Source organism: Scomber scombrus, chromosome 20 (assembly GCF_963691925.1).
Source record: "Scomber scombrus chromosome 20, fScoSco1.1, whole genome shotgun sequence".
Classification (NCBI taxonomy): domain Eukaryota; kingdom Metazoa; phylum Chordata; class Actinopteri; order Scombriformes; family Scombridae; genus Scomber; species Scomber scombrus.
In genome coordinates this window covers 24436164-24463663 of record NC_084989.1, presented here as the reverse complement: position 1 = coordinate 24463663, position 27500 = coordinate 24436164, and the positions used below count along the sequence as shown (strand labels likewise).

Sequence of the window (27500 nt, the reverse complement as noted above, 5' to 3'; positions counted from 1 at the left end):
TGCACAGGTGTTCCTAATAAAATGCTCGCTGAGTGTTTGGAAATAACTAGTTTTTATGTAATTACAGTTTAAAGTCTGTAAAAAAGAGCAAATGTTGTAGAATTAATATTAAATATATGTAAATTCAGGGTTCAGCAGGTTAATAATCTGCTAAGTTTGAAGCTTCTATCCATCACAGTTCAGTCAGGTAGGTGTGTGTGTGTGTGTGTGTGTGTGTGTGTGTGTGTGTGTGTGTGTGTGTGTCTTGTGGAAAAAGTGGAGGATGTGGGCGAAGCTGCAGAGTAAACATCCATATTACAAGTGTGCATGAGTGTGAAGCGGCCCGGCACCAACATGTGTTGGCTCAGAAACAACTATAGTGTGTGTGTGTGTGTGTGTGTGTGTGTGTGTGTGTGTCTATACATTTGCTGTGTTTATGTCTCCAACAACTGAACTTTTAACTCTTTGTCGTCTTTTTTTAAACACGTTTTCATCATTCTTTCTCTTCTTAGAAGGAGGCAATCAAAATGTAGATGGGACAATGGGGGGGGGGGGGGGGGGGTCATGCAATAAAGTTCTGATGCCGCTGCCTTAAAGCCTCTTTCCCATTAACATTCCCTTCCTTTGACGCTTCTCTATGTGCATTACTTACCAACAACGCTATCTCTCTTTCTGCCTCCGAAATATAAGAAATCATGTAAGCGATGCATACATAAGCGTCAACAACGAACTGCATATCCATATTAGCACTCTAAACATTTCAATAGTGGCTCAAAAGTACCTCGACTAATCCGTTAACTCTGAAACAAAGCCTGGACACTCATAGCTATTGTTCTCATCTGACAGTCTTCTTGATTTTGGCCGCAGTAACGAGTATCTCCTCAACAACAATCACTCTGCAGACGCACATTTCAAAAATATCTAATAACTTAAAATTAAGTCAGGAAATAGAAATGAGTAACGTTACAGCACAGGAAGCCCCAACATCAGTTTATTTCCTATCATAGCAGATCTTTCATATCAAACAGAGACAGAAAACACTGCCTGAACCAGACAGTTTGAGATAATGTACAAATACATATTGTAAAAAACAATATTATCTGTGATTGTGTGAAATGATAAATGTTTTAAGTTCTCGTGATAAACTGAAGAGTCACAAACTGCTGTGATTGTTTCTTCCCTGATTGTGTTTAAAAAAAGCTGAATTAGAAAAACTATAAATACAAATATCACTATAAATAAACTGAAGTCTGATGTTCAGTATGTGAGTTTCTGTGTTTGATGTGTGTGTGTGTGTGTGTGTGTGTGTGTGTGTGTGTGTGTGTGTGTATCTGTGCATGCGTGCATACAAATCTAACAGTATGATTGCATGCGTGTGTGTGTGTGTAATCCTATCTGTTTGTTATGCAGGGTATCATTGCATCCATATGGCCGTCACACACACACACACACACACACACACACACACACACACACACACACACACACACACAGGTCAAACATACTGTTAAACTTTTTTTTTTAAATACCAAAGCACAGAATGGAAAAATACACATTTCTGTCTGATTTAAATGTTTAAAAACATTTAATCGTTCCTCCCTCCTTTCCTTCCTTCCTCCTTCCTCCCTCCCTCCTTTCCTTCCTTCCTCCCTTCCTTCCTTGACTCGAGGACAACAGGAGGGTGAAATATGCACAATTAAATCTACACTTAAATATCCAATAAAATGAAACTATTAATAGTCACATATACATATAATGCAGCTTGGTTCATCACTTTCACACTGAAATATCCTCAGATCTGTTCATATATGTAATAATAAAGCATGTAACTCATTATCACAGCAGCATAGACTCAGGTTATAATTAGCTGGACGGTCTTTTGAACTATTTGAATGACTGATGATGAAATTTTACTTGATTTCATATATTGAATTTATTCAGATTTTACTATTTTATTTAATTATTGCTACTTTTATTTTACAAATATTGTCAGTATTTATGCATGTAGTTTGGTTTGAGTGACTGAAGTATGTCTCTTTTACTGAAGTGAAATATGAAGTTTGTTTAACATTATTATAACATATATATATTTATACTTATATGTTCGGTCACTCTGAAGCATTTCTCTCCTGTTTGATTTTAAAATCCACCATCAGAGGTTCAGGATTGATTTACTGAAGGATTGAAAGTAAGTCGGAGTGAAAAACATGGAGGAGGAGGAGGAGGAGGAGGAGGAGGAGGAGGAAGGCAAACAGGAAGTGAGGAGGAAGAGGAGGCACGTGGCTGAAAACCACAGAGCTGTTCTGCGTTCAGCGTGTCTGTCTTTTGATCAGGCCTGATAACTGCCTGCAGACTCTGCCTCTGTGGCTTTCACTGGAAACACACACACACACACACACACACACACACACACACACGTGCCAGGCAGGTGAAGCCTAACGCCGTGCAGCCGCAGATCAATAACATTTAGATTAGACTCAAACACACACCATGTGTTCCCAGCACGCACGCACACACACACACACACACACACACACACACACACACACACACACACACACACACACACACACACACACACACACACACACACTGTGGGACAGGAAGTGCTCCTGCAGCAGTGTGTGTGTGTGTGTGTGTGTGTGTGTGACTGAGATGTTTGATGTTCGTACGAGGAAAAAAGAAAACTAACGTCACCACGTGAACTTTAACTGAAGATGAGTTTTAAACCAAATTTTTAGAAAATCTTTAAAATAAAACTTTCTGAATGTTTGTTTCCATTCAGATAAACAGCAGGTGGCGCTAATTTATCTTTTGGTGCCATTAACCCTTCTGTTGTCCTCAAGTCAAGGAAGGAAGGGAGGAAGAAGGAAGGATGGAAGGAACGAGGGAAGGAAGGAAGGTAGGAAGGAAAGGAGGGAGGACGGAGGGAGGGAGGAAAGCAGGAAGGAGGGAGGGAGGGAGAAAGGAAAAGACGAAGGGAGGAAGGAAAGGAGGGAGGAAGGAACGAAAGGAAGGAAGGACGTAGGAAAGAAGAAAGGAAGGAAGGAAAGGAAAGAAGAAAGGGAGGAACGAAAGGAAGGAAGGACGTAGGAAAGAAGGAAGGAAGGGAGGAAAGGAAAGAAGAAAGGGAGGAACGAAAGGAAGGAAGGACGTAGGAAAGAAGGAAGGAAGGAAGGAAAAGAGGAAGGGAGGAAGGAAGGAAAGAAGGAAGGTACGGGGGAGGAAAGAAAGAGAAAAGGAGGGAGGGAGGAAGGGAGGAAGGAAAGGGAGGAAGGAAGGACAGAAGGACGGAAGAAAGTGGGATGGCGGAAGGACAGAAGGAGGGGAGGAAAGAGAGAAGGAGGGAGGAAGGACAGACGGAAGGAAGGAAGAGAGGAAAGAAGGAACAGTATGAAGGACGACACGAAGATTAAACCGTCATAGAAGAAGAAGAAGATGACGCGATGGTTCTGTTTATATTTGATTTTTTTATCCTCACAGCTGCAACTTTTTATTTAAATGCACAAACTGAAAACAGGTGGATGGAAATAAACCTGAAACATTCATTAATTTAAGATGAATCAACATACAGCAGGTTGCATTAGACAGTGCTGCAGGAGGAAGGAGTCTTAGTTCATTCTATCAAACATCTGCAGCACGCTGGAGGCGTGGGAGGAGGGAGCAGAGTTACTCCAATATCATGATGGAAAAGATGAATACAGCAGTTTATAAAATGTCTAAAATAGTTTAAATGTCACTGTAAGCTGAGCAGGTGGAGCCGGTTGCAGAGAGAGGAAGCAGCTCTGCAGGAAATCCTCTTGCAGAGCTGAACTGAACAAAAAAAGCGACGCAGGATCCAACAAAGACTGAACATAGAAGAGAGCGGAGAGACCTGAATAGAGACAGAAGCAAGACGCTGATGGGGAACAGGTGATTGGACGAAGGCAGACTGGAGACTGATACAGGAACAATGTTACACAACGCAAATACAATGGAGCAAAAACAGCAGATTCCCTATTTAGTCCTCTAAGACCAATCCTCTGTTTAGACCATTGGATAAAGCAAAAAGCACTAACACTGCTAGGGTTATAAGGTTGAATTCCCAAGAAAAAGGCAATAACACAGCCATAAGAAGAACATTACTTCCCTTGAGCAAGGCACTAATGCTGCCATGAGTAGAGGCTCAGCTGACACTCTGAGCATCAAGGGACCATTTCTTTAAAACAAAGGTTCTTGAATTGTCAAGGTAAGAGATAAAATACACTTTAGCAAGGCAGAGGGTTGTGGGTTCTATTCCCAGAGTCCCTGTTTAGCTCTATGAGACCAAGTGCAAGGCACCAACATCACAATGGTTGAGCCAACTATTAAAGGTCAATGGATAAAGCAAGGCAATAACACTGCGATGGTTAGAGGCTTTATTCTCTAGAAAAAGCCGGACAACACTTTGGGTCTGATTGAATAAGATCCCAAATAAAGGAACTAAACTGCGTGCACAGTGCAATAGATTGTGTGTTTAGTTATTGTGCGTTTTGCAGGTGATCTACTGAGAATAACTAATGAACACAGGTGCAACAGGTGCAGACAGCAGTATTTAAATGAGGGTTTTGAGTCTTAATGGAGAGTTCCTCATTCTTTTTATTGATGCTTTTCTACTTTTACTTTGCTGCTGTAATAATGTAAATTTCCCCACTCTGGGACTAATAAAGGAATATTTTATCTTCAACAAAGAAATGGAAAAGTTGGAGCAAAAGTTTGTCATTTCAATTTAAGATATGAAACATTACACAATCATCAAAATAGTTGTTGTAATTTTCTTTAGATCGACTAGTTAAGATCAACCATCATGTGTTATTTTAGTTAAATAACGTAAAACTTTTCTTTAACTGGCAGATTCAGAGCTGTCAGATATTCTCCATACATCACTCTTCTGCTCCAGTTCTTTCTCCTCATTTCCAATTTTGAAACTTAAATCAACTCCTATTTCAGTATTCTACAACTTCCAAAAATGATAACTGCAATATATTATTTTCTTACATATTTCAGTTCACATCTACTGCAGCGGATACTTTTCTGGAAGTGAGCACTAACTACGACTTAAAAATCTAATACATCCTCTAACTCCTGTCATCCCTCCATCAACCGAACTTAGATCTTAGGAAGGAAGGAAGGAAGGACAGAAGGAAGGAAGTAAGGAAGGACAGATGGAAGGACAGAAGGAAGGAAGGAAGGACAGATGGAAAGAAGGAAGGAAGGACAGAAGGAAGGAAGGAAGGACAGAAGGAAGGAAGGAAGGAAGGACAGAAAGAAGGAAGGAAGGAAGGACAGATGGAAGGAAGGAAGGAAGGACAGAAGGAAGGAAGGAAGGAAGGAAGACTACAGCTCTAGTTAACATTTGTTTTCTATAAAGTTCGATCAGGATCATTGTAGTTAAATAACAGATGGAGAGCTGTCAGATATTCTCCGTACTTCCTCTAACTAATCGAGGCCGACTCAGACGATGACTTCTTCACCCTCATGTTTCCCTTTTTCACGCCCCCCCTCCCCTCCCCCCCCACTCTCTCTCTGACTCTTTGAAGCTAGCTGTGGCAGTCCATTAAGTCGACTAACCAGCCCTCATGGGAGCCATCCATCCAGCCTGGCTGTTACATCATGTTACTGCAACATCAAGGCGAGAGGAGGATGGAGTGTGTGTGCACAGCGCTGTATGTGTGAAGATCTGAGGTTGGCTGAACCTGCTGCTCTCTGTTTGACCCCAACAATCAAAGCAGCCTCTGCACATCGCCGCGTTTTCATTCCTGTGAAGTGTCAGATCGCTTTTTTTCCCTCCTCCATATACGGCTTCATATGAGCACTTATTAGGGTTTTTTAGACGCGTTACATAAAGCTGCGGCCCGGATGTTAAAGGTCCCAGGTGAATTGAGGGTTTTTCATGATTTCAGCTCACGACATGAATAATGCTCTTCATCATGCGGCTGTGGATTACTGTGTTTTAGCTTCTAACTTTGAAGAGAAACGCAGCAATGTGTCTGTCACACACGTGGAGTCATGACTTCCGGTTCATACTTAAATATTCATGTATTGTATCCTATAAGATGTTTCCTATAAGAGCTCATATTCTGCACATCTCCAGCTCTATGTTAACCCTCCTGTCGTCCTCCCGGGTCAAATTGACCCCATCTCTTTTAACTGTTCCTTCTTTCCTTCCTTCCTTCCTCTTTCTTTAATTTTTCCTTCGTTCTTCCCCTCCTTCCCTCTTTCTTTGCTCCCTCCTCCTTCCATAATTCTTTCCTCACTTCCTTCCTTCCTTTTTTCCTCCTCTCCTAACTTCCTTCCTCTTTTCCTCCCTCCTTACTCCTTTCCTTACTCCTTTCCTTCCTTTGTCCTTCCTTCCTCCCTTCTGTCCTTCCCTTCCTCCCTTCCTTCTTTCCTCACTTCCTTCCTTCCTTCCTCCCTTCCTTCTCTCCTTACTTCCTCCCTCTTTTCCTCCCTGCCTCCCTCCTTACTCCTTTCCTTCCTTCCTAATTCCTTCTTTCCTCCTGTCCTTGCTTCTTTCCTTCCTTCCTTCCTTCCTTGACCTGAAGACAACAGGAGGTTTAATATTCTGTGTCTCTACTGGAATATCTTTACATGATTTCCAGTTAAAAACTCCTTATTTATCTTCTACTGGTCCTTTATGCAGCTGCTCAGTTCAGCCTCTGTCTATTAACAGGCCGTTTTAGTCTCACATCAAGTTTCTGAACATTCGACCATGTTTAACTCACGATATCAGAACATAATATAAATAACTGAAAACCAGAAAAAAACTGAAGATGTCCTCGCTAAGACCTTTTTAATCCTCATAAAATGGGATTAAACCAGGTGGGGAGCTCCGGTCCTCTGAAATGATACCAACACGGAAGTAACTTAAACTGCATTCTATCAAAAGGCCACCAGGGGGCGACCGTTTTGGTGTCAAAAGGACTTCCGTCTCTATACAAGTCAATGGAGAATTCACCAACTTCTCACTTGATTTCTAACCTCAGTAAACGTTTTCAAAATGTGTTTATGGTCTCAATCGCTAGTTTAAAGCCTTCTTCAATGCAGTATGATGTTCATTTGGGACATTTTGGCCTCCCTGATTTTATATGTGACGATAAAGCAGGGTATGCATTAGGGCGTGGCTACGTGGTGATTGACAGGTTGATTGGTTCACAGGTTCAGGAGGGCGCCTCATGCTCCTCCTGATGCCCCTTTTATTTTTCCCAGCATGCACCTGAAATTTTCAAGATGGCGCTGCTCAGATCCGATACTATTGGCCTCCGAGCAGCAGTCCACAAACCAATGGGTGACGTCACGGATGTTACGTCCATTTCTTATATACAGTTTATGTGTTAAACACTGTTTTCACTCATACTGGTAATAAAAAAAGACAGAAAACCAGTCTGGACAATAAGGCCTAGAATCATTTATTAAGGGAATTAATTTATATCACATTTAAGTCAGAGTGTCCAGCTGTATATAACAATAATTAAAGGAGAGTTTTTTCTTGCTGCTCAATGGAGGAATGTTGGGTCTCTTTATATTAAATTAAACAGTCCAGTTTAAGACTTTCTCTGTGTGAAAGTGCCTTGAGATCATTTTTATTGTGATTTGATGCTCTATAAATTAAAACTGATTGCTTGATGTGTGTGTTACACCCAGCAATCAACTCTGTCAGTGTCTTGTTTTGCCTCATCTTGGCATGAAAAGGAGATGTGTGTATGTTAGGAGTGTTTTCTCTGATCTGGTGCCTCTATCAGCAGTAATCAACAGGATGACATCATCATCTGATCTGGTGCCTCTATCAGCAGTAATCAACAGGATGACATCATCATCTGATCTGGTGCCTCTATCAGCAGTAATCAACAGGATGACATCATCACTGTTAACCAATAAAGATGTGTTATGATGTGACAGCGCTTTGGTTAAAGGTCTGGTTGGGGTTATAAAGATGATGGTTTGAGTTAAAATGATCACTTGAAGTTAGATCATTACACACAATGACAATCATAGTTATGTCAGTCATGAAGGAAGCGTAATACTTTTCAACTCCTAGGCGAGGCGAAAACCGTGACACTGAATGGTTTCCAGCAGCGGATCAGCTGGTGTGATACTGGCCGGCTACTGGGAGCTGCACTTAGAGAATATAGTTGGTATTTTAACCCTCCTGTTGTCCTCGAGTCAAGGAAGGAAGGTAGAAGGAAAGATGGAAGGAAAGGAGGGAGGGAGGAAGGAAAAAAGGAAGGAAGGGAAAGAAGGAAGGGAGGAAGGAAGGAAAGAAGGACACAGGAAATAAGGAAGGGAAGAAAGGAAGGAAGGGAGGAAGAAAGAAGGAAAGGAGGGAGGAAGAAAGAAGGAAAGGAGGGAGGAAGAAAGAAGGAAAGGAGGGAGGAAGGAAGGAAGGGAAGGAAGGAAAGAAGGAACAGTCAAAAGAGATGGGAGGACAACAGGAGGGTTAATGGGAAGAAAGCTCAGACAGAACCGAGCTCTATAGGTGAGCAACCGTCTGCTGACATATCGGGTTTCCCAGAACATGATTTCACTTCTCAGAATCATGTGTTCAGATCATATCAAGAAGACACTGAGGATTAAAGGGAGAAACGTTGGGTGCTGATTGCCAGCTGTGACTCCAGACTTCAAGAACCTGACGGCTGACATTTCAGATGATGATTAGATCAAAGAGTACACGGAAACAAGTTTCTTGGGGTAATAATTGATGATAAAATAAACTGGAAATCTCATATAAAACATACTCTACTATTCACTGATCTTACCATATTTACATTACTGTGCAGAGGTTTGGGGCAATACTTACTAATGTACAATACAACCACTATCCATACTGCAGAAAAGAGCCATGAGAATAATTCATAATACCGGTTATAGAGATCACACAAATTCACTATTCTTAAAAATCAAAAACATTAAAACTCACAGACCTGGTTCATTTTCAAACAGCACAAATCATACAAAGTAATAAATAATATACTTCCTGGAAATATTCAAAAATTGTGGAACAGACTGGGTTCAAGCATGACCCAGTTTAAAAAGCGGGGAGGTGCAGGGAGGAAGAAGGGCTTTAACAATCGGGTCAAATTGACCCTGTCTGTTTTGACTGTTCCTTCTTTCCTTCCTTCCTTCCTTCCTTCCTTCCTTCCTTCCTCCATCCCCCCTTCCTTCCCTCTTTCTTCCCTCCCTCCTTCTCTCTCTCTTCTTTCCTCCCCATTACCTTCCTTCTTTCCTTCCTTCCTTCCTCCCTCCTTTCCTTCTTTCCTCCCTCCCTTCTACCTTCCTTCTTTCCTTTCCTTCCTTCCTCCCTCCTTTCCTTCCTTCTTTCCTCCCTCCCTCCTACCTTCCTTCCCTCCTTCCATCCTTCCCTCCTTCCCTTCCTCCTTCCCTTCTTTCCTTCTTCCTTCCTTGACTCGAAGACAACAGGAGGATTAACAATCGGGTGTTTTCATGAATAATTGATCTATTTGTTCACTTATTTTTTTCTATGTTTTTTGTAAATATGTAAATATGTAAATATGTATGGGAAGACTGATTGTTATTTGAGTAGTGGAGAAGGGATAGGTTTAACCTTCCTGTTGTCCTCGAGTCAAGGAAGGAAGGAAAGATGGAAGCATGGAAAGAAGGAAGGAATGATCGAAGGAAGGAAGGAAGGAAGGGAGGGAAGGAAGGAAGGAAGGAAGGAAGAAAAGGAGGGAGGAAGGAAGGGAGGAAAGGAAAGAAGGAAGGGAGCAAGGAAAGGAAAGAAGGACGGAGGAAAGAAGGTAGGAGGGAGGGAGGGAGAAAGGAAAAGAGGAAGGGAGGAAGGAAGGAAAGAAGGAAGGGAGGAAGGTAGGGAAGAGGAAAGAAAGAGAAAAGGGGGGAGGAAGGAAGGGATGAAAGGAAAGAAGGAAGGGAGGAAGGAAGGAAGGAAGGAACAGTCAAAACAGACAAAACAGACGGGGTCAATTTGACCCGGGAGCACGACACAAAATAAATCAAATCAAACTCAGAACTTCACGCAGGGTATTTTTCCGGCTCTGTGCAGGAACAGCAGAGGAGTGATGAAGCCTCCGACGATGCTGACGCCTTCGCTCAATAACAACATGGACAGAGCGACCCGCTGCGATGCATACAGCAGCGTCGGAGCCAACATGAAGACCTGGATCAGCTCAGTGATGCTGGTGAACACCATGGTGATCATAATGATCGTGAAGGCTTTCCTCTTCATGCTGTTGTGACTCTCACGGTCCCCGTCTCCAGGTCCAGGCTGCTTCAGCACACAGAGAACATGAACGCCGCAGTAGAAGATGAGCAGCAGGAAGAACAGGGACTTGGCTATGATTAGATATGTTGACTGTGTATAGGAGAGGACGAAGGTTGGGATGGTGCAGTACAGCAGGACCAGCAGCCAGTCAGCCATGCAGAGCAGCAACCTGTAGCGGAGAGGTTTGAACCTGCAGAGAAGAAACACTGATAAACAAATGAGCAGAATAAAGAATAAATATGATGTAATATGAAGAAAGCAAAGGCGGGGTGGGCCATCGGGAGAGACGGGACAATTCCCAGTAGGCTGGCGACGTCATGAAGACTCTGCAGACCGGCCCTCTACTGTCATGAGCCACTCAAAATTCAGTCATGCAATGTACGCGGGTCCAGTGACACCGATAAAAAAATCTCCAGTAATATGCTGTATGTTTGTGAATTTGTGACGAATCTGCTAACGGAAGCGCAACACAAGCTGGAGCTGTTCGGTAAGGAAACCAGTTAAATTGGAAACCAGTTGGGACAAAACACAGGGGCCGGGGAAAACATTCCCGGTGGATTTCAAGGCCTCACTCCACCACTGCAAAAAACCACTCAGTTAGTTCATCCTGTACGAGGCATTAAAAATGTGGATCGGACAATCTTGGGGGGGTGGGGGGGGGGGAGGGGGGTGTCATGCAATAAAGCCTCTTTCCCATTAACATTCCCTTCCTTTGACGCTTCTCTATGGGCATTACTTACCAACAACGCTATCTCTCTTTCTGCCTTCGAAATCATGTAAACGATGCACGCATAAGCGTCAACAACAAACTGCATATCCATATTAGCATTCCAAACATTTCAATAGTGGCTCAAAAGTACCTTGCCTAAGCTGTTATCCTTTTAGATATTTGATTATAAAAAGAAAAAGAATTGGTACCAAACTTCACACAGTACAGAATACAAACTTTCAGTCTAATGTTTGGACTTAAAGTTCAATGAAGTTATTAAAGTATTTAATCATTACAGTAAAAAACTGACTGAGGAACATTAACAGCTTCACTTTGCTCAGTTAAGAATGACAATCAACAGACACATTACTTCTACAAAATAACACAAATTGACCTTTTACTAACTTTTTCAGAACTCAACTGCATCTCATTCGGATGGGAGTCTATCTTCTATCTGTTACATACTTTCAGCCAAATATCTCCCCAGGGGGCGCTAGAGATATGGGTGAGGCAAAGAAACAGCGTGAGGCGAAGTCAAAAATCCTTCTGCGAGTCATAAATCAGTGTGAGTTACGCTTCCCGAGGATATCATCACCTCTGATGTCATCACCAGTAAACATCTATCTATCATAAATCTACTTAGAAACCAGTTGAAGTTTCAGTATCACAGTAACGAGTAATATTACAGGAGCCGCTAACAGCTGATTCACTGTTAATGTGAACAACAGTGCCCCCTGCCTACAGCTGACATTACAACAGCACAGATGATGGCTTTATTTTTTTAATCTTCTCATATTGGTTTATCAACAGACCGATATGTTGCTGTTAGGATGTTTCCATCTGTCAGATTTTTACTGATTCTAATTCTGCACTGAGCTGATAAAAATATTAGGATAAAACTCAAAGATCCATTTTTGTTTTGATATAAATCTGTCACAGACGTGCTGCTCCGAGGTCAGTCTGATTTCAAATGATGAAGTTCTTCAAAAAAGTATTTAACCTTTGTGTCGTCCTCCCGGGTCAAATTGCCCCCGTCTGTTTTGACTGTTCCTTCTTTCCTCCCTCCTTCTCCCTCTCTTTCCTTCCTCTCTCTTTCCTCCCTCCCTTCTTTCCTTCCTCCATCCCCCTTTCTACTTTTCTTCCCTCCTTCCTTCCTTCTTCCCTTCCTTTTTTTCCTTTCTCCCTCCTTTTCCTTCCTTCCTTCATTCCTCCCCTTCCTTCTTCCTCCCTTCCTTCCTTGACTGAACAGGAGGGTTAAAAATCTTTACTCGACAGTAAAGAAACGGTAGGACTAATGTAAAGACTCCATCGCTTTGTGCCTTTTTATTATTCTGATTTACAGTGAAACTACAAAATAAATGTCCTCAGACTCCTCAGAGCTCATTAGTCACTTCCTTGACTCACCTGAGGAAGACGGTGGGATACACCACGGCCAGGTAGCGCTCCAGGCAGATGCATCCCTGGAAGACGGGCCGCGAAATGAACATCATCCGTATGAAATACTGCAGCACCAGTAAGCCTGCGTTATGCGCCAGCCTCAGCAGGAAGTGTATGATCAGGTAGGCCGTCGACATGCAGAAGATGATCTCAGCCACGGCCAGATTCAGAGCGAAGAGCTCTGAGGCGACGGCCCCGACCAATCCTCTCACCATCAGCTGCACCACGAAGACGTTGGCGGGGAGAGACACCAGCAGGTTCACTGTGAACAAGGCTGCTGATGATTCATAGAAAGCAGTGAGGTCGGCTCTGGAGGTGTGGTTCACTTCAGACTGGTTCATCTTCAACATGGGAACAGGTTTCTGGGATCTGCAGAAATTAAAACAGAGAGATTCATGTTCTTCATCACCTTCTGTTTGAATCATGATGATGACATATGCAAATGAATTTCAAAGTTGCGGTGGGTTTCTGGATGTGTGTCGGACTCGTTAAAGCTACCCTTACCTTTGTTGCATTTTTACACATTTTTTTTGTTTTAGGTAATGGCTCTAAAATGTTAGAGAAATCCACCAGGCATAGAAACTAATCATTATTCCATTCTCATAATATTCGGTCCGAATGATATGATTGGCCGAGCAACCTGTCTGTTTTCCCCTTCCACATTATGTAATCGCGCGCGTACCTGGGAGAGTCTGTCGGCATTATAATACATCCATGATCCACGGAGATTAACAGCCAGTAGCGACTGACAATTAACGACAAAAGCAGCCACGGCTCCCACCTCCAGCTGCTCCCATGGGGGAAAAAGAAAACTATATATATATATATATAGTGCGCGTTCGCGGAGGCAGACATCCCAACTCTCCCGGAAGTTCCGGGAGTCTCCCGCATATTGATAGCGGCTCCCTGACGCCCACAAATGAGATACAATCTGGAGTAAACGAGCAAGAGCGCACACTAGAGAGTGACTGCGCATGTGTGTGTGTTTGTGTGACTACAAATGCAGCGCGTGTGAGAGCAAAGCGTCCTTATAGCTCTGTGTTACTGCTTATTAGCACGATCGATGACAAAGATGACTTTCTGCAGGTTGGGATGTCTGTGGAAGGTTTTTCAATGTGCTGTGTGAAATGCAAGAAAGGTAAGAGTAGCTTTAATAAAAGGTTATAAATGAACTCAAGTACCGTATTTGTTGGAGAAACTTTGAGCTCAACATTAGCTCTGAAATATAGTTTCTGTCATAAGCAGGAGGTCAGTACATACGACTCTACACTGTTGTAGGTTTTAAAAACTGAATCATTTTCCTTTGCTTGCCAATTTTCCCAATTCCTGTCATTTTACTGCACAGACAGCACAATTTCTGAGAAAATCTGCTGCAAAATCAACAACTTTTGGCTACAATAATAATAATTTTTTTTAAAAACTGCAACATCCTGGAGGGAGTGAGCTTTGTTCAATCAGTTTCAACTTTAACCTTGTTTTTTGGTTTCTTCTCAACATGCAACCAAAAATATGATCACCATCAAAACCTCTGAATTGATCCAAAATCTAAAAGTGAATTGAATAACTGAGCCGTTAACTGCCTAACAGAATCTGATGCTCTCTGATTGGCTGTTTCCTCCAGGAAGCTGTGACTCATAGTTGACCTATGACATATTTAAGTGCTTCCCTCTGTCCTGTTTGCACATCACGAACACTAAAGCTGCTTTATAGAGTCACACGGTGCTTCTTTTCTTTGTTTTTTAACATGCTGAAACCATTCCTCTGGTCTGTGTACCTGATCTCCACTGATGACCAATAAGCAGCCAAAGATTAATGACTGCAAAGCCAATCATTCACAGAGTTTAAACACAGATTGTTCCTCTAAACAGATTTAATTCTCGTATCTACATTTAGGTTTTCCACACCTCCATCACACATGTGTGTTTCCAGCCTGGTGTTGCATCTAAACAACATCCATCCTCTTCTGGTTTTGCATTCAAGAGGATCTCCTGTTTGTAATTTGGGCTTTTTTTCTCTTCTTCTTCTTCACCACAAGCTCATTTTAAACTGGACCCACCTGTGGATTTGCATGGCGGGCAGAGAGTCCAAGTTTACATCTGGTGTATTCAAAACAAGCTGAAGGGAGACACGGATTTGGGTTTCCGTGAATGGCTGGTGGGATTGAGGGTATGGACACATTTGCATTGGATTTCCCTCAGAGTGGAATTTGTTAGTGTGGAATTTCAAAAACAGAACATCAAATAGTTTCCTCACAAGGTTTATCTGAGCTGAGATGATCCACTATGGTGCACATATAAAGAAAGGTTTCAGCTCTACAGCTGGACCCGGCTCACCTGGTCCGGCTGTCTGCAGATGATGCTCTGAGTTATAATATTATGACTGACAGGTTTTTATATCTTCACTAGCTTGACAAAATCTCCTTATTCATTTACCTTTTATTTATACTCTAACCTTCGTGTCGTCCTCCCGGGTCAAATTTACCCCGTCTGTTTTGACTGTTCCTTCTTTCCTTCCTTCCTTCCTCTTTTCCTTTCTCCCTCCCTCCTTCATTCCTTCTTTCATCCCTCCCTCCTTCCTTCCTTTCCTTCCTCTCCTCCCTCCTTCCTTCCCTCCTCCCTTCCTTCATCCTTCCCTTCTTTCCCTACCTTCCTTCCTTCCTTCCTTCCTCCCTCCTCTTCTTCCATCTTCCTCCCTTCCTTCCTCCTTTCCTCCCTTCCTTCCTCCTTCCTCCCTCCCTTCCTTCTTCCTCCCTTCCTTCCTTCTTCCTCCCTTCCTTCCTTGACTCGAGGACAACAGGAGGGTTAAAAAGGGGCTATAAAACTCTGTTGTTTTAAATCGAGGCTGAAGACTCCAGTGATAATGACTTTCTTCTGTTTTATCCATCTTATTTAACTCTTTTATTGTATTTAAATGTATTTTTTATATCGTCTTCTGTTTCTTTTACTTTTTGTCTTAATGCCTTGTTGTTGAAATTCGCTATACTGATATATTCTCCTTTCCATCAGGCAAAGTAATCAACAAGAAGACTTTAACTATTAAATGTATTTTAATGTAAAATACTAACAGGTTGATATTGTGGCGGTGACTAAAAATAAACAAAAATATCCAATATCCATATCCTAAGTTCAGATTCAGGAACAAGTGTGTACCATCAGGACATCAGCTCTGAAACTAACTCACCGACATCAGAAGAAATCACTTCCGAAAACCTCTTTTTATTAATGTAATCCTTTGTTTTTGTTTCTTCAGTTGCAGTACTTCTTATCTCTTTCTATCTCTCTTTTTGCGAGACGTTAGGGCTGAAACTAAACTGAATATTTTCTCAATCAATCAATTAAAACTTCTGTCTATAAACTGGCAGAAAACAGAGAGAAATGCTGTAGTTGTAATGTCTTCAACCCAAAGTAAGCTGCCTTAAAATGAGCAAAACTCTTATCAGAACACTTGCTGATTAAGTTTCTGTTGATCAACTAATCATTGCATCTCTATAAGATGAACCCACTCAACCCCAGAACCTGAACTCAACATAACCTCACTAAGTGGACAGATACCACTGGAGGGAAGAAGGTAACTACAATCATTTCTCTAAATAATTACAGATTTCAGCTCTAACATCGTAACAAAGAACACAACAACACATCTGATGAAGTTTATCTGAATTTGAATAAATGTTTTTAAAGCTGCTGTGTTTGAGTCCAGCCTACCTTCTCTCAGTGGAATGGCTTCATGTTTGTTCTTGTTCTCACACGAGCATCCATTTACCACCTGAGAGGAAATAAGAGAAGTTATCAGAGTTGCCGCCTCCTCTGCCTCATTTGCTTGGTTGATGCTGTCTAGTTAAATCAGGAGTTTATTACATGATGCAGCTGCCTCTTGTTAAATAAACACATCACAATGTTTCCATATCTGTTCCCTTTGTTTCTGTTAAACTAAATTGTCTGGAAAGCTATTTTGGTTCATAAGCTAGCCAGCATGCTAGCTTATGAACCTCAGTAGCTCACCCATCAGGCTGCTCACAAACTAAAGCAAAGGAAAAATATGTTTCAAGCAAGCGGGGAGTTCCGGTCCTCTGAAATGAGGCCAACGCGGAAGTAACTTAAAACTGCATTCTATCAAAAGGCCACCAGGGGGCGACCGTTTTGGTGTCAAAAGGACTTCCGTCTCTATACAAGTCAATGGAGAATTCACCAACTTCTCACTTGATTTCTAACCTCAGTAAACGTTTTCAAAATGTGTTTATGGTCTCAATCGCTAGTTTAAAGCCTTCTTCAATGCAGTATGATGTTCATTTGGGACATTTTGGCCTCCCTGATTTTATATGTGACGATAAAGCAGGGTATGCATTAGGGCGTGGCTACGTGGTGATTGACAGGTTGATTGGTTTACAGGTTCAGGAGGGCGCCTCATGCTCCTCATGATGCCCATATCAGTAGAATCCATGTTTTTATTTTTCCCAGCATGCACCTGAAATTTTCAAGATGGCGCTGCTCAGATCTGATACTATTGGCCTCCGAGCAGCAGTCCACAAACCAATGGGTGACGTCACGGATGTTACGTCCATTTCTTATATACAGTCTATGGTTTCAACTCAATAACTAATGTCACAGTTAAAATGCTTCAGATCTTAAAGACTTTTTTAACATCATTAATGCAATTTAAATATAAACGTCATGTGTTGGAAGCTGCACAAACTTACTGGTTCTGGTGATCTCTGTTCTCTCCACATGATGAAGGAAAAGCAGGGATTCTTCACTGGGTCAAGAAATGCTGGTAATGTTGGAGCATCTTGGTGGTCGAGTGTTTACCGCACATGAGTCACATGAGGGTTGGGTGCCTTTCACATTTGAACCGATACCAGTACCGGTACTGGTACCCAGTGTTCGGTATCGGTAACCAACAGTACTTCATTTCGGTAACTCCTGAAGTATCAAAAATCCTAAATTCTTACTTTTAAAATTGTATGTCTATTTATTTTTAAATATTTTAAAAACAATATAAAGGCATGAAAATATGAACATATAAAAATAGATTATAATTATCAAACACAATTATACACAGTACAATGTGTAGTGAAATGTTAGTGGTACCGGTCCAGAAAAGATATATTTAACACACAAAAAAAAATGAAACCCAAAAAATATAAATATAAAGGGTGCAAGTATAAGAAAGAAAATATGAGTAAAATACAGTGTAAATATGATATATATACCAAATAAATATTTAAAACATGTATAACAAGTGCAATATATATATATATATAAATATAAATATATATATTTACATGGGTTATTCAGACTATATTAACCATATTTCTTCTAAACATATTTATACACAGTTTCCCACAATGCATCTGTGTAATTTTAGCGCTATTATAGTTAAATATAGTGACACCTTGACTGAGTTTAGTAGGTGTAATGTTTATGATATTTCTCATCTGGCGCTACTGGTGGTGAAAGGCAGAACTGCACCCACAGACACAGAATAAAAAACTCATCTCTCTGCTCTGTCACGTGTTCTGCTGCAGAATGATCCCTCTGGATGTATCAAAATTCGGCATCGCTTGATTTAACGTGAATCAATACTCGGTAGTACCGACGTAAAAGTACCCAACCGTACACATGACACATAATGGCAGCGTCCCTGGTCTGATGGACATTTGCTGCCTCTCTCTTCCCCTGTTTCCTCTTGGCCTATCTGCCATCCACCATCACATAAAGGTAAACATGTGGTTGACCTGTCTGCCATGTCTGTAAAGGTGGTGATTAGCACACCTGAAGTTCCCTCAGTGTTCCCAGGTTTATAAAGCCTGGCTGCAGCTGGCAGCTCTCTCTGCTTCTCCCTGCAGACACACTGTGTTTTGTTGTGTTGCTGTAGTTTCCTTTTTGCTTTTATGCAACTTACAACATACGCACACCATCTCATCACTCATGCAAACCAACACTACAGATTACACTGGTATCTACACCTCACATCTTGTTAACTGAGACTTTAAGTTATTTACTTTGTTTAAAAAATAAACGTATCTTTTGTTAGAGCTGTGTAGTGTCTCCCTGTTTACTGTGGCCAAAGAGCCGGGTCATAACAAATGGTGGCTGGTACATTAGGGTTAGTCTGTCACAAAGCTTGTTTGTGCCTCAGGTAGCAGCGGGCGCATGGTGTTGATTGGGCACACTGATTAGCTGATCTAGTCCAGCTGTGTGCTTGCTTTTGGACTGTCTGTTTTGTGGCCATGGCTGTTTTGATGGTTGGTTTTGCTTTGGTTTAGTCTGGTTTTTGGGAGAGACACCATGTGTTTTTCTGCACAAAGCATTGGTTTCTGACCGGGTGTCGTGTACCGTTCAAAGGGTAATTGGTACTGTTTTGATACACTTATGTACAGACATTTCACTGTTAGGCTGTAGTGAAGTTTCCCCTTTGGGTTGCATCTATTTGTTTCTTTTTTAGGGCTGTGGCGATGTGGTTAAGATCTGTTGTTTTCATACAACTGTCTCAGGGGCTCATCCGCGTGATTGTGTGGGGTTGCCTGCAAGTCAGTTTACAAGTTCTCAGCGTGTAAATACCTGCTGCAAGCCACATAATGTGTACGAGTGGGGGTTTTAGCATTTTTTTTAGGTAGTTGGGAGGAAATTCTCTGAGGGAGGATGTTAATTTCTCTAAGTGCGTATCTAACACTGAACACATTACTGTCTGTATCGGTCATTTGTAATTATGGCTTCCTATCAGGATAAAAAGGAGCAGCTAGTGCAAACAGTGGACCATTAAGACTTTGTTGTGGAGGAGTAAAAAAAATGTAAGGATGAGGTTTTGTTGCACTGTTTGAGGTGTGTTACATATAAGTTTTATGCGACAGCTGGTTTGACTTTTGAGCAGCAGAAAGAGCTGTTAGCCTTTCTGTTTTCTGTGTGTGATGACCCCTAGTGTCATCGTGCTGTGGTTGACCTGTCTGCTATGTCTGTACAGGTGGTGATTAACACACCTGAGGGCCAGCAGTGTTCCCAGGTTTATAAAGCCTGGCTGCAGCTGGCAGCTCTCTCTCTGTTCCTTCCTAGAGGCAGCCTGTTTGTTGTTGTGTTGCCGTAGTTTCCTTTTTGCTTTGCTTTTATTGAACTATCAAACTATAGCCACACCATCTCATCACTCATGCAAACCCAGCACTACTGATTACACTGGTATCCACACCTCACATCTTGTTAATCATTAGTGCAGACTATAAGTTATTTACTTTGTTAAAAATAAACTTATGTTTTGTTAAAACTACATGGTGTGTCTCCCTGTTTGTTGTGGCCAAAGAGCCGGGTCATAACACTGAATCAGAGTTCAAACAGTACAACATCACAGTATTCCTCACGAAACATAGTTAAAAAAAAAAATCACAAAGATGCTCTATCCCATGACAAAGAAGTTATAAGAAGTCAATTTCCTCATTTAGGGCTGGACAGGAAGTTGCCCCGAGGGTATGAATCCAAACCGTCTCCTGTTGGAGGAGCTTTGTAGTCTGTCACCACCCCTTTGCATTTTTTGCAATGACCTCGATGGCCGTGGCTTTCAAAGCGTCTGGGTTAGTGTGGCTCAGCCTGGTTGTACTGTGCAGTGGTGTAATTGGGGTTGTGGGTCTTAATAGCATTTGGTGTTCAACCAATCTTTGTGGCGGATGTAGAAACAGCCACACTCTCATTCAAGTCTACAAACAACATATGTTGTGTAACAGCAAAGCATCAGCATTGAAATGTCTAAAAATATCCACAAATGTCTTGTCTCTGTTGATGTCACAATGATTGCAAGAACCACATCTGTATTTGCCAGTGAGCTCTGGGAACCAAGTGGTGGGCGGGATGGGATGGGTTGGTGGGGGTGGGGGGTGGGGGTGCTTCCCATCTGAGGATCTAGCTGTAGTCAAATGCATTTATATCGTATTCTGACCACTCAAAGCCATTCACCGATCATTCATACACAGAGGTTCCCATGCAAGGTGCCAGCTCATCTGTAGACGTTTCTAATCATTCACACACCAATGGCGCAGCCTTCTGGAGCAATTTGGGGTTCGGTATCTTGCCCGAGGACACTTTGACATGCAGACTGGAGTAGCTGGAAATTGAACCACTGATCTTTCGATTAGCTGACGAGCCTCTCTACCTACTGAGCCTCAGTCCTCAGCTATTTGTCTTTAAGATGTTTTTCCTGTAGTAGTGTGTGAAATTTGGTCTCTGTTGTAAATAATGATGTAACATTTCCAGATTATCACAATGGTTCATGTTAGTGTGCAGAGACTACACATCCATGGTGACTAAGTAAGCATTATTAATATATATGTGTGGCATCCTGCAGATCATGCTTCTGGGAGCTGTAGTTTTCTCAAAGGTTTTAAGGTAGGTTTCCAGAGTTGGCCTTAGCCTGAAAACTCCTGGACAAACTCGTTAGGAAACATCCACCTGGTTATTCCTTCTCCTGACAGAGACTCCAGAGAAAAGGCTTATGCTTGAGTATAGATTACAGTGGAGGTTTGTTTCATACTACAGTTTTTTTGGGTTGTATTTGGGGGGGAGGGGGGGGTTATTGCATGATTGTGTGTTTTAACTGTGGAAACACGACTGAACTCTTGAGACAGGTGAGCGTTTATGTAATTCTGATGGGCTGGTTGCTACACAGCCGACCAAACGTAAGGTGCTGTGGTTTAATTACATTCCAAGGCTTTGATTTATGTATGGATTTAAGTCCTCCTCTTCTGAATCCTCCTTCAAGAGGATCCTCATTTGTCCAGAACATGCTTTTGCTCCTGCAGGTCTTGAGTGTTAGATTAGCAGAGTTTTCTCTAACTCCACGTCTCGACTGTGTTTTTCATAGTTTATTTTCTGGTGACATCGTGCAGGGTCCAGGTTTTTGGAAACAAAGGAACATGGCTGCACAATCTTGGTATAGGTGTGTCAGTAGCAGGCTCTTAAGGTTGAAGCACCACATCCAGCGAATGAAAACTCAGTGGACTTCTGGACCGCTGAGTTAATAGCAAACTGGATTTCTGGGAAGTGTTTCTCCCAGTACTTATGCTGGTTCCCGACATAGCAAAGCTGCAGTTGCCTTTCTAAAAGGGTTCAGTTCCACCAACCTGGAGTCCACATAACCAGAAGGTAGACGTTTTGTTTGGAGCTCTTGGGAAACAAAAACCATCAAATCCAAGTTCATAAAGTTCATATATGGTTTTATATGGGAGCATGATAACATGGTAGATGAGTTGATTATGACTTTGCTGTTTTCCCACAACCTTTTGATACAGCGCCTGGTATTCAAAGTGTTGCTGTTGTGCCTTCCACATGGCCTCGTTGCAAATGAGAAGCTCCTTTGATGGTCAGGAGGAGGCAGACCTGATGGAAGCACATACTGTACTGCTGGGGCTCAGGAGAGGGCATCTGGCACAGCGCTGTACTTTCCTTTCCTGTATTCCACAGTGCAAGTGAATTCCTGCAGACTGAGTGCCCACCTGATGAGCCAAGGGCTGGGTTTGTTGGTTTTAAACACCCACAGAGGAGAGGAATGATCCGTTACCACAGTGAAAAGGCAGCAACCTTACAGACAAAAGTCCTCCACTTCTCAGACATGTAGTCGAGTGGAAATGTAAAGTAGGAATGGAAATACTCAAATACAATGTCAAGATATTTGTACTTAAGTAAAATGCTTTAGTGAATGTACTTTGTTACTTTTCACCACCGATCTACAGTTTAACCCTCCTGTTGTCCTCAGGTCAAGGAAGGAAGGAAGGAAGGAAAGAAGGAAGGACAGGAGTAAGGAGAGAGGGAGGGAGGAAGAGAGGAAGGAAGGAAAGAAGGAAGGACAGGAGTAAGGAGGGAGGGAGGGAGGGAGGGAGGAAGGAAGGAAGGGAGGAAAGAAAGGAGTAATGAGGGAAGGAAGGAAGAAAGAAAGGAAAGGAGGGAGGAAAAGAGGAAGGAAGTAAGTAGAGGAGGAAGGGAGGAAGGAAGGAAGAAAGGAAGGAAGGAAAGGAAGGAAGGAAAGGAGTAAGGAGGGAGGGAGGAAAAGAGGAAGGAAGGGAGGAAGGAAAGGAGTAAGGAGGGAGGAAAACAGGAAGGAAGTAAGTAGAAGAGGAAGGAAAGAAGGAAGGAAGGAAGCAAGAAGGAAGCAAGAAGGATGGAAGGAAGGAATTAAGGAAAGAAGGATGGAAGGAAAAGGGAGCAAAGAAAGAGGGAAGGAGGGAGAGAACGAAGGAAAAATTAAAGAAAGAGGGAGGAAGGAATGAAAGAAGGAACAGTTAAAAGAGATGGGGTCAATTTGAGGGAGGGTTAACAGTAGTGGGACATTCAGCGACCACAAACCTGCAGCTTGTCACAGGTTTGATTCCCTTTCTTCCTCTGAATGAATCAAATAAAGGCCAAACCTGAGCGACTGTTTCTGGTGTGTTGGTGAGTCTGTGTTTGTATGAAGTGGAAAGTCCAGCATGTGGAATGTGTGTGTTTTGGATCGTGTGTGTGTGTGTGTGTGTGTGTGTGTGTGTGTGTGTGTGTGTGGGTCAACAGCTGTGCTCCAGGTGTGCGGCGGGACAGTAACCTTCTGTCAGCACAGGGAGCAGTTCAGGAGCAGCAGACGGTGTTAACTCCCACTGATGCAAACAGCCAAACATGATTTCATAGTTTATATGCGGAGAACTGAATCTGAGAAAAGGCGACATCGACAGTTTCAACTCGGACCGGTAAGAAGACACCTGAGGAACGTCAACGATAAACCATCCTGAAGGAGAACTGACGTCATTTAGATTCCTCTCAGCCTGCAGTTAATGTGATCCTATAATCTCCCACAATGCTTTTCAAGGCCGGGGGGGGGGGGGGGTGAGACACAGTAACACTAGCAGCATGTTTTCATTCACTCACTGTAGTCAAGAAAATAGATTAGAGAAAACTTTAACCCTCCTGTTGTCCTCGAGGCAAGGAAGGAAGGGAAGAAGAAGGAAGGAAGGGAGGGAGGAAAGAAGGAAGGAAGGGAGGGAGGGAGGAAGGAGACAGGGAGGAAGGAAGGGGGATGGAGGAAGGAAAGAAGGAGAGAGGGAGGGAGAGAGGAAAAGAGGAAGGGAGGAAGGAAGGACAGAGGAAAGAAGGAAGGTAATGGCGAGGAAAGAAAGACAGAAGGAGGGAGGGAGGAAGGAAGGAAGGAAGGAAGGAAGGAGGGACGTAAAGAAGGAGAGAGGGAGGTAGGAAGGAAGGACAGAAGGAAGGAAGAAAGGAGGAAGGAAGGGAGGAAAGAAAGAGAGAAGGAGTGAGGGAGGAAGGACAGACGGAAGGAAGGAAGAAAGAGGATGGAGGAAGGAAAGAAGGAAGGGAGGAAAAGGAGAGGAAGGAAAGAAAGAGAGAAGGAAGGAGGGGGGGAAGGACAGAAGGAAAGGAAAGAAGGAACAGTCAAATCAGACAAGGTCAATTTTAAGGACTTTTAAATCCATGTTTCCACAGAAGGAGGACTGTGGATTTAGTCCTCCTTCACTTCCATTATAAGCTTCTAATGGTCAGTATGTAAAAGCTAGAAGACCAGAGAAAGAGAGAAAGAGAGAGAGAAAGAGAGAGAGGAAGAAATGTAATATAACAGAAAGAGAAAAAGACATAAATAAAGCCTGAGAATCATAGTGAAGGAAACAGAGTGAAAGAGAGATAGTAGATGTTCCAACATGACGATGAGCTAAAGGTCCAATGAGAGCCAGCTGATGGAGGACGAGTCTTTGATGCAGATCCCTGCTTACAGTCCAGTCCACCGAGACCAAGGTGATAAACTCATAAAGTCGGCACTGATCCAGGATTTATGGAGGATAAAGCTGCTTTACAAGCGTTCGGAGGTCAAACTGATTTTTATGAAGCTTTGACGCTTCATCGCTTCAGACCTGCTGCCAGCCGGAAGTCTCTGAGTAACGCCTAAATCTCACCAAGCAGAGAAGAAACACGCTCTCTCTTTCTTTCCTCCCTTCCTTCCTTCCTTCCGTCTGTCCTTCCTCCCTCCCTCCTTCTTCCTTCCTCCACCCCTAATCTTACGTCCCATCCTCCTTCCCTCCTTCAACCTCAACTCCCTTCTCTTTCCTTCTTCTCCCTTCCTTCGTCCCTTCCTCCCTCCCTCCTTCTCTCCTTCTTTCCTTCCTCCACCCCCCTTTCTTCCTTCCTTCCTTCCTTCCTCCTCCTTCTTACGTCCTTCCTTCCTTCCTTTCCTTCCTTCTTTCCTCCCTTCCTTCCTTCCTTCTGTCCTTCCTTCCTTCCTCCCTCCTTCTTTACGCCCTTCCCTCCCTCCTCCTTTCCTTCCTTCTTTCCTCCCTTCCTTCCATCTGTCCTTCCTCCCCTCCCTCCTTCTCTCCTTCCTCCATCCCCCTTTCTTCCTTCCTTCTGTCCTTCCTTCCTCCCACCCTCCTTCCTTCTTTATGTCCTTCCTTCCTCCCTCCTTTCCTTCCTTCTTCCTCCCTTCCATCCTCCCTTCCTTCCTCCTCCTTTCCTTCCTTCTTCCTCCCTTCCATCCTCCCTCCCTTCCTCCCTCCTTTCCTTCCTTCTTCCTCCCTTCCTTCCTCCCTCCTTTCCTTCCTTCTTCCTCCCTTCCATCCTCCCTCCCTTCCATCCTCCCTTCCTTCCTCCCTCCTTTCCTTCCTGCAGAGCTCAGGGAGAGGGAAGATAATTACACATAAACAGTCAGGACTTTAAAACACATACAAATTAACTTTGAGTTGAGGACTAACAGATGCTGCATGTTTCTACTGGAAACGACCGATACGGGTTTATGGGGCCGAAGCCAATATTAAGAAATTCTGACATCAATTTATTGGCCGATAATATTAATTATACAGAATATATACGATGTGTTTATATATACATAAACACAAGATGTGTAACGGAGGCTGTGATATTTAATAATTTAACCTTTGTGTCGTCCTCCCGGGTCAAATTGACTTCCTTCCTTCCGTATGTCCTTCCTTTCCTTCCACCCTCCCTCCTCCTTTCTTTCTTTCCTTCCCCACTACCTTCCTCCATTTCTTCTTTCCTCTGTCCTTCTTTCCTTTCTTCCTCCCTTCCTCTTTTCCTTTCTCCCTCCCTCCCTCCCTCCTTCCTTCTTTCCTCCCTCCCTCCCTCCTTCCTTCTTCCTTTCCTTCCTTCTTCCTCCATTCCTTCCTTGACTATAGGGCAACAGGAGGGTTAATTAATTGACATTAGTTGCAGCTCTAATTAACTCATAAAACAAATGGAATTGACCAGATGATGATGTTGTTGTTAAGATATGTTAATAAAGAAGTGAAAAGTCAACCTCATGGTGGCGCTAGAGGAAACATTCCTCTGGGGAACATCAATCACTTTAGTAACAGCAGTGAAAATGTAAAAAAGAAAAAAAGGTAAAAAGAAGTTTGCATGATGGGAGAGATGTGAGAAATGAGAGGAAGAAGAAGAAGAAGTAGAAGAAGAAGCAGAAGAATCAGAAAAAGAAAGAGAAGAAGAAGAAGAAGAATAAGAAGAGGAGGAGAAGAAGAAGGAGAAGTAAAGGGGGAGGAGCTGCAGCCAGTGATTTTTTATGAATGAGAGTTGAAGCTGTAAAGGTTTATTACACCAGAAAATTACCGTTTCTGCGTGTGTGTGTCTTTTCCATATGTGGGTATTTTACACACACACACACACACACACACACACACACACACACACACACACACACACACACACACACACACACACACACACACACACACACACACACACACACACACACACACACACACACACAAACAGGTTGGCTCTGTTCCCTGAATTGCAAAAGTTTCCGGAAAGCAGACAAATCCCTGCTGCGCTCCAGTTAATTCAACCTGTGTGTCTGTGTGTCCTGTATGTGCAGGTGTGTGTGTGTGTGTGTGTGTGTGTGTGTGTGTGTGTGTGTGTGTGTGTGTGTGTGTTGCATGTGCTTCATCCTTTATGAGTCCACAGCTGTCCAACAAGAATCCAGAAGAACCAAAGTTCATCTTCAGTTCAGTTTGTTTTGTGAGTTGAACGGTTGTGTTTCCATGGAGACGAGCAGCAGCAGCTACATCAGACTAACTCACCTGGCCAACGCAGCCAGGTAACAGAACCAAGTCACGTTAAAGGATCTCTGAACCTTTGTATAGGTGCTACAAATGTTTGGAGGAAGGAAGGAAGGAAGGAAGGAAGGAAAGGAGGAAAGAAGGAAGGAAGGGAGTAAGAAGGAAGGGAAAGAGGAAGGAAAAGAGGAAGAAGGAAGGAAAGGAAAGATGGAAGGAAGGAGCTTCTCTACCTACGAGGTGGGGAGCTCCAGTCCTCTGAAATGATGCCAACGCGGAAGTAACTTAAAACTGCATTCTATCAAAAGGCCACCAGGGGGCGACCGTTTTGGTGTCAAAAGGACTTCCGTCTCTATACAAGTCAATGGAGAATTCACCAACTTCTCACTTGATTTCTAACTTCAGTAAACGTTTTCAAAATGTGTTTATGGTCTCAATCGCTAGTTTAAAGCCTTCTTCAATGCAGTATGATGTTCATTTGGGACATTTTGGCCTCCCTGATTTTATATGTGATGATAAAGCAGGGTATGCATTAGGGCGTGGCTACGTCGTGATTGACAGGTTGATTGGCTCACAGGTTCAGGAGGGCGCCTCATGCTCCTCCTGATGCCCATATAAGTAGAATCCCTGTTTTTATTTTTCCCAGCATGCACCTGAAATATTCAAGATGGCGCTGCTCAGATCCGATACTATTGGCCTCCGAGCAGCAATGGGCTTATTTCCTGGTGGGATGCCCTCTACTGGACAGAATGTAAAATAACCATGTTGACATATAAGTACTTCATAAATATTAATAACAGACTAAACTAGACATAAACCAGCAGTAATCACAGCTGTCTGATAACATGAACGATCAAAACGTGTGAAAATGTTTCTTAATGAGCGACAGATGAACAAAAACAGCTCAATCAAACACTAAAATATTCGTCTTCTCTCATCGTCTTTTTTTTCTTTCTTCCATCTCTCTCTTCCTTTCTCATCTGCTCAATAAATGGATTTTGGTATTTTAGCTCGTTAGCCGCTTGTTTTGACGTTTCAGCTCCTGAAAATGTCCAAAAATAACATCTGAAATACCAGCAGCCGCATAGTTTCTCTCTTTC

At 42.7% G+C, this 27500-nt stretch overlaps 1 protein-coding gene across 1 annotated transcript in view; it reads right to left on the bottom strand.

The window, feature by feature from the left end:
• Positions 1-9976: 9976 nt before the first annotated feature.
• Positions 9977-27500, bottom strand: part of LOC134002161 (dynein axonemal heavy chain 5-like) — a 113686-nt gene continuing 96162 nt past the window's right edge. The window contains 3 exon segments of the mRNA XM_062441446.1: positions 9977-10424; positions 12348-12749; positions 14437-14531. Of these exon segments, the coding sequence (XP_062297430.1) occupies positions 9977-10424; positions 12348-12749; positions 14437-14531 (945 nt within the window).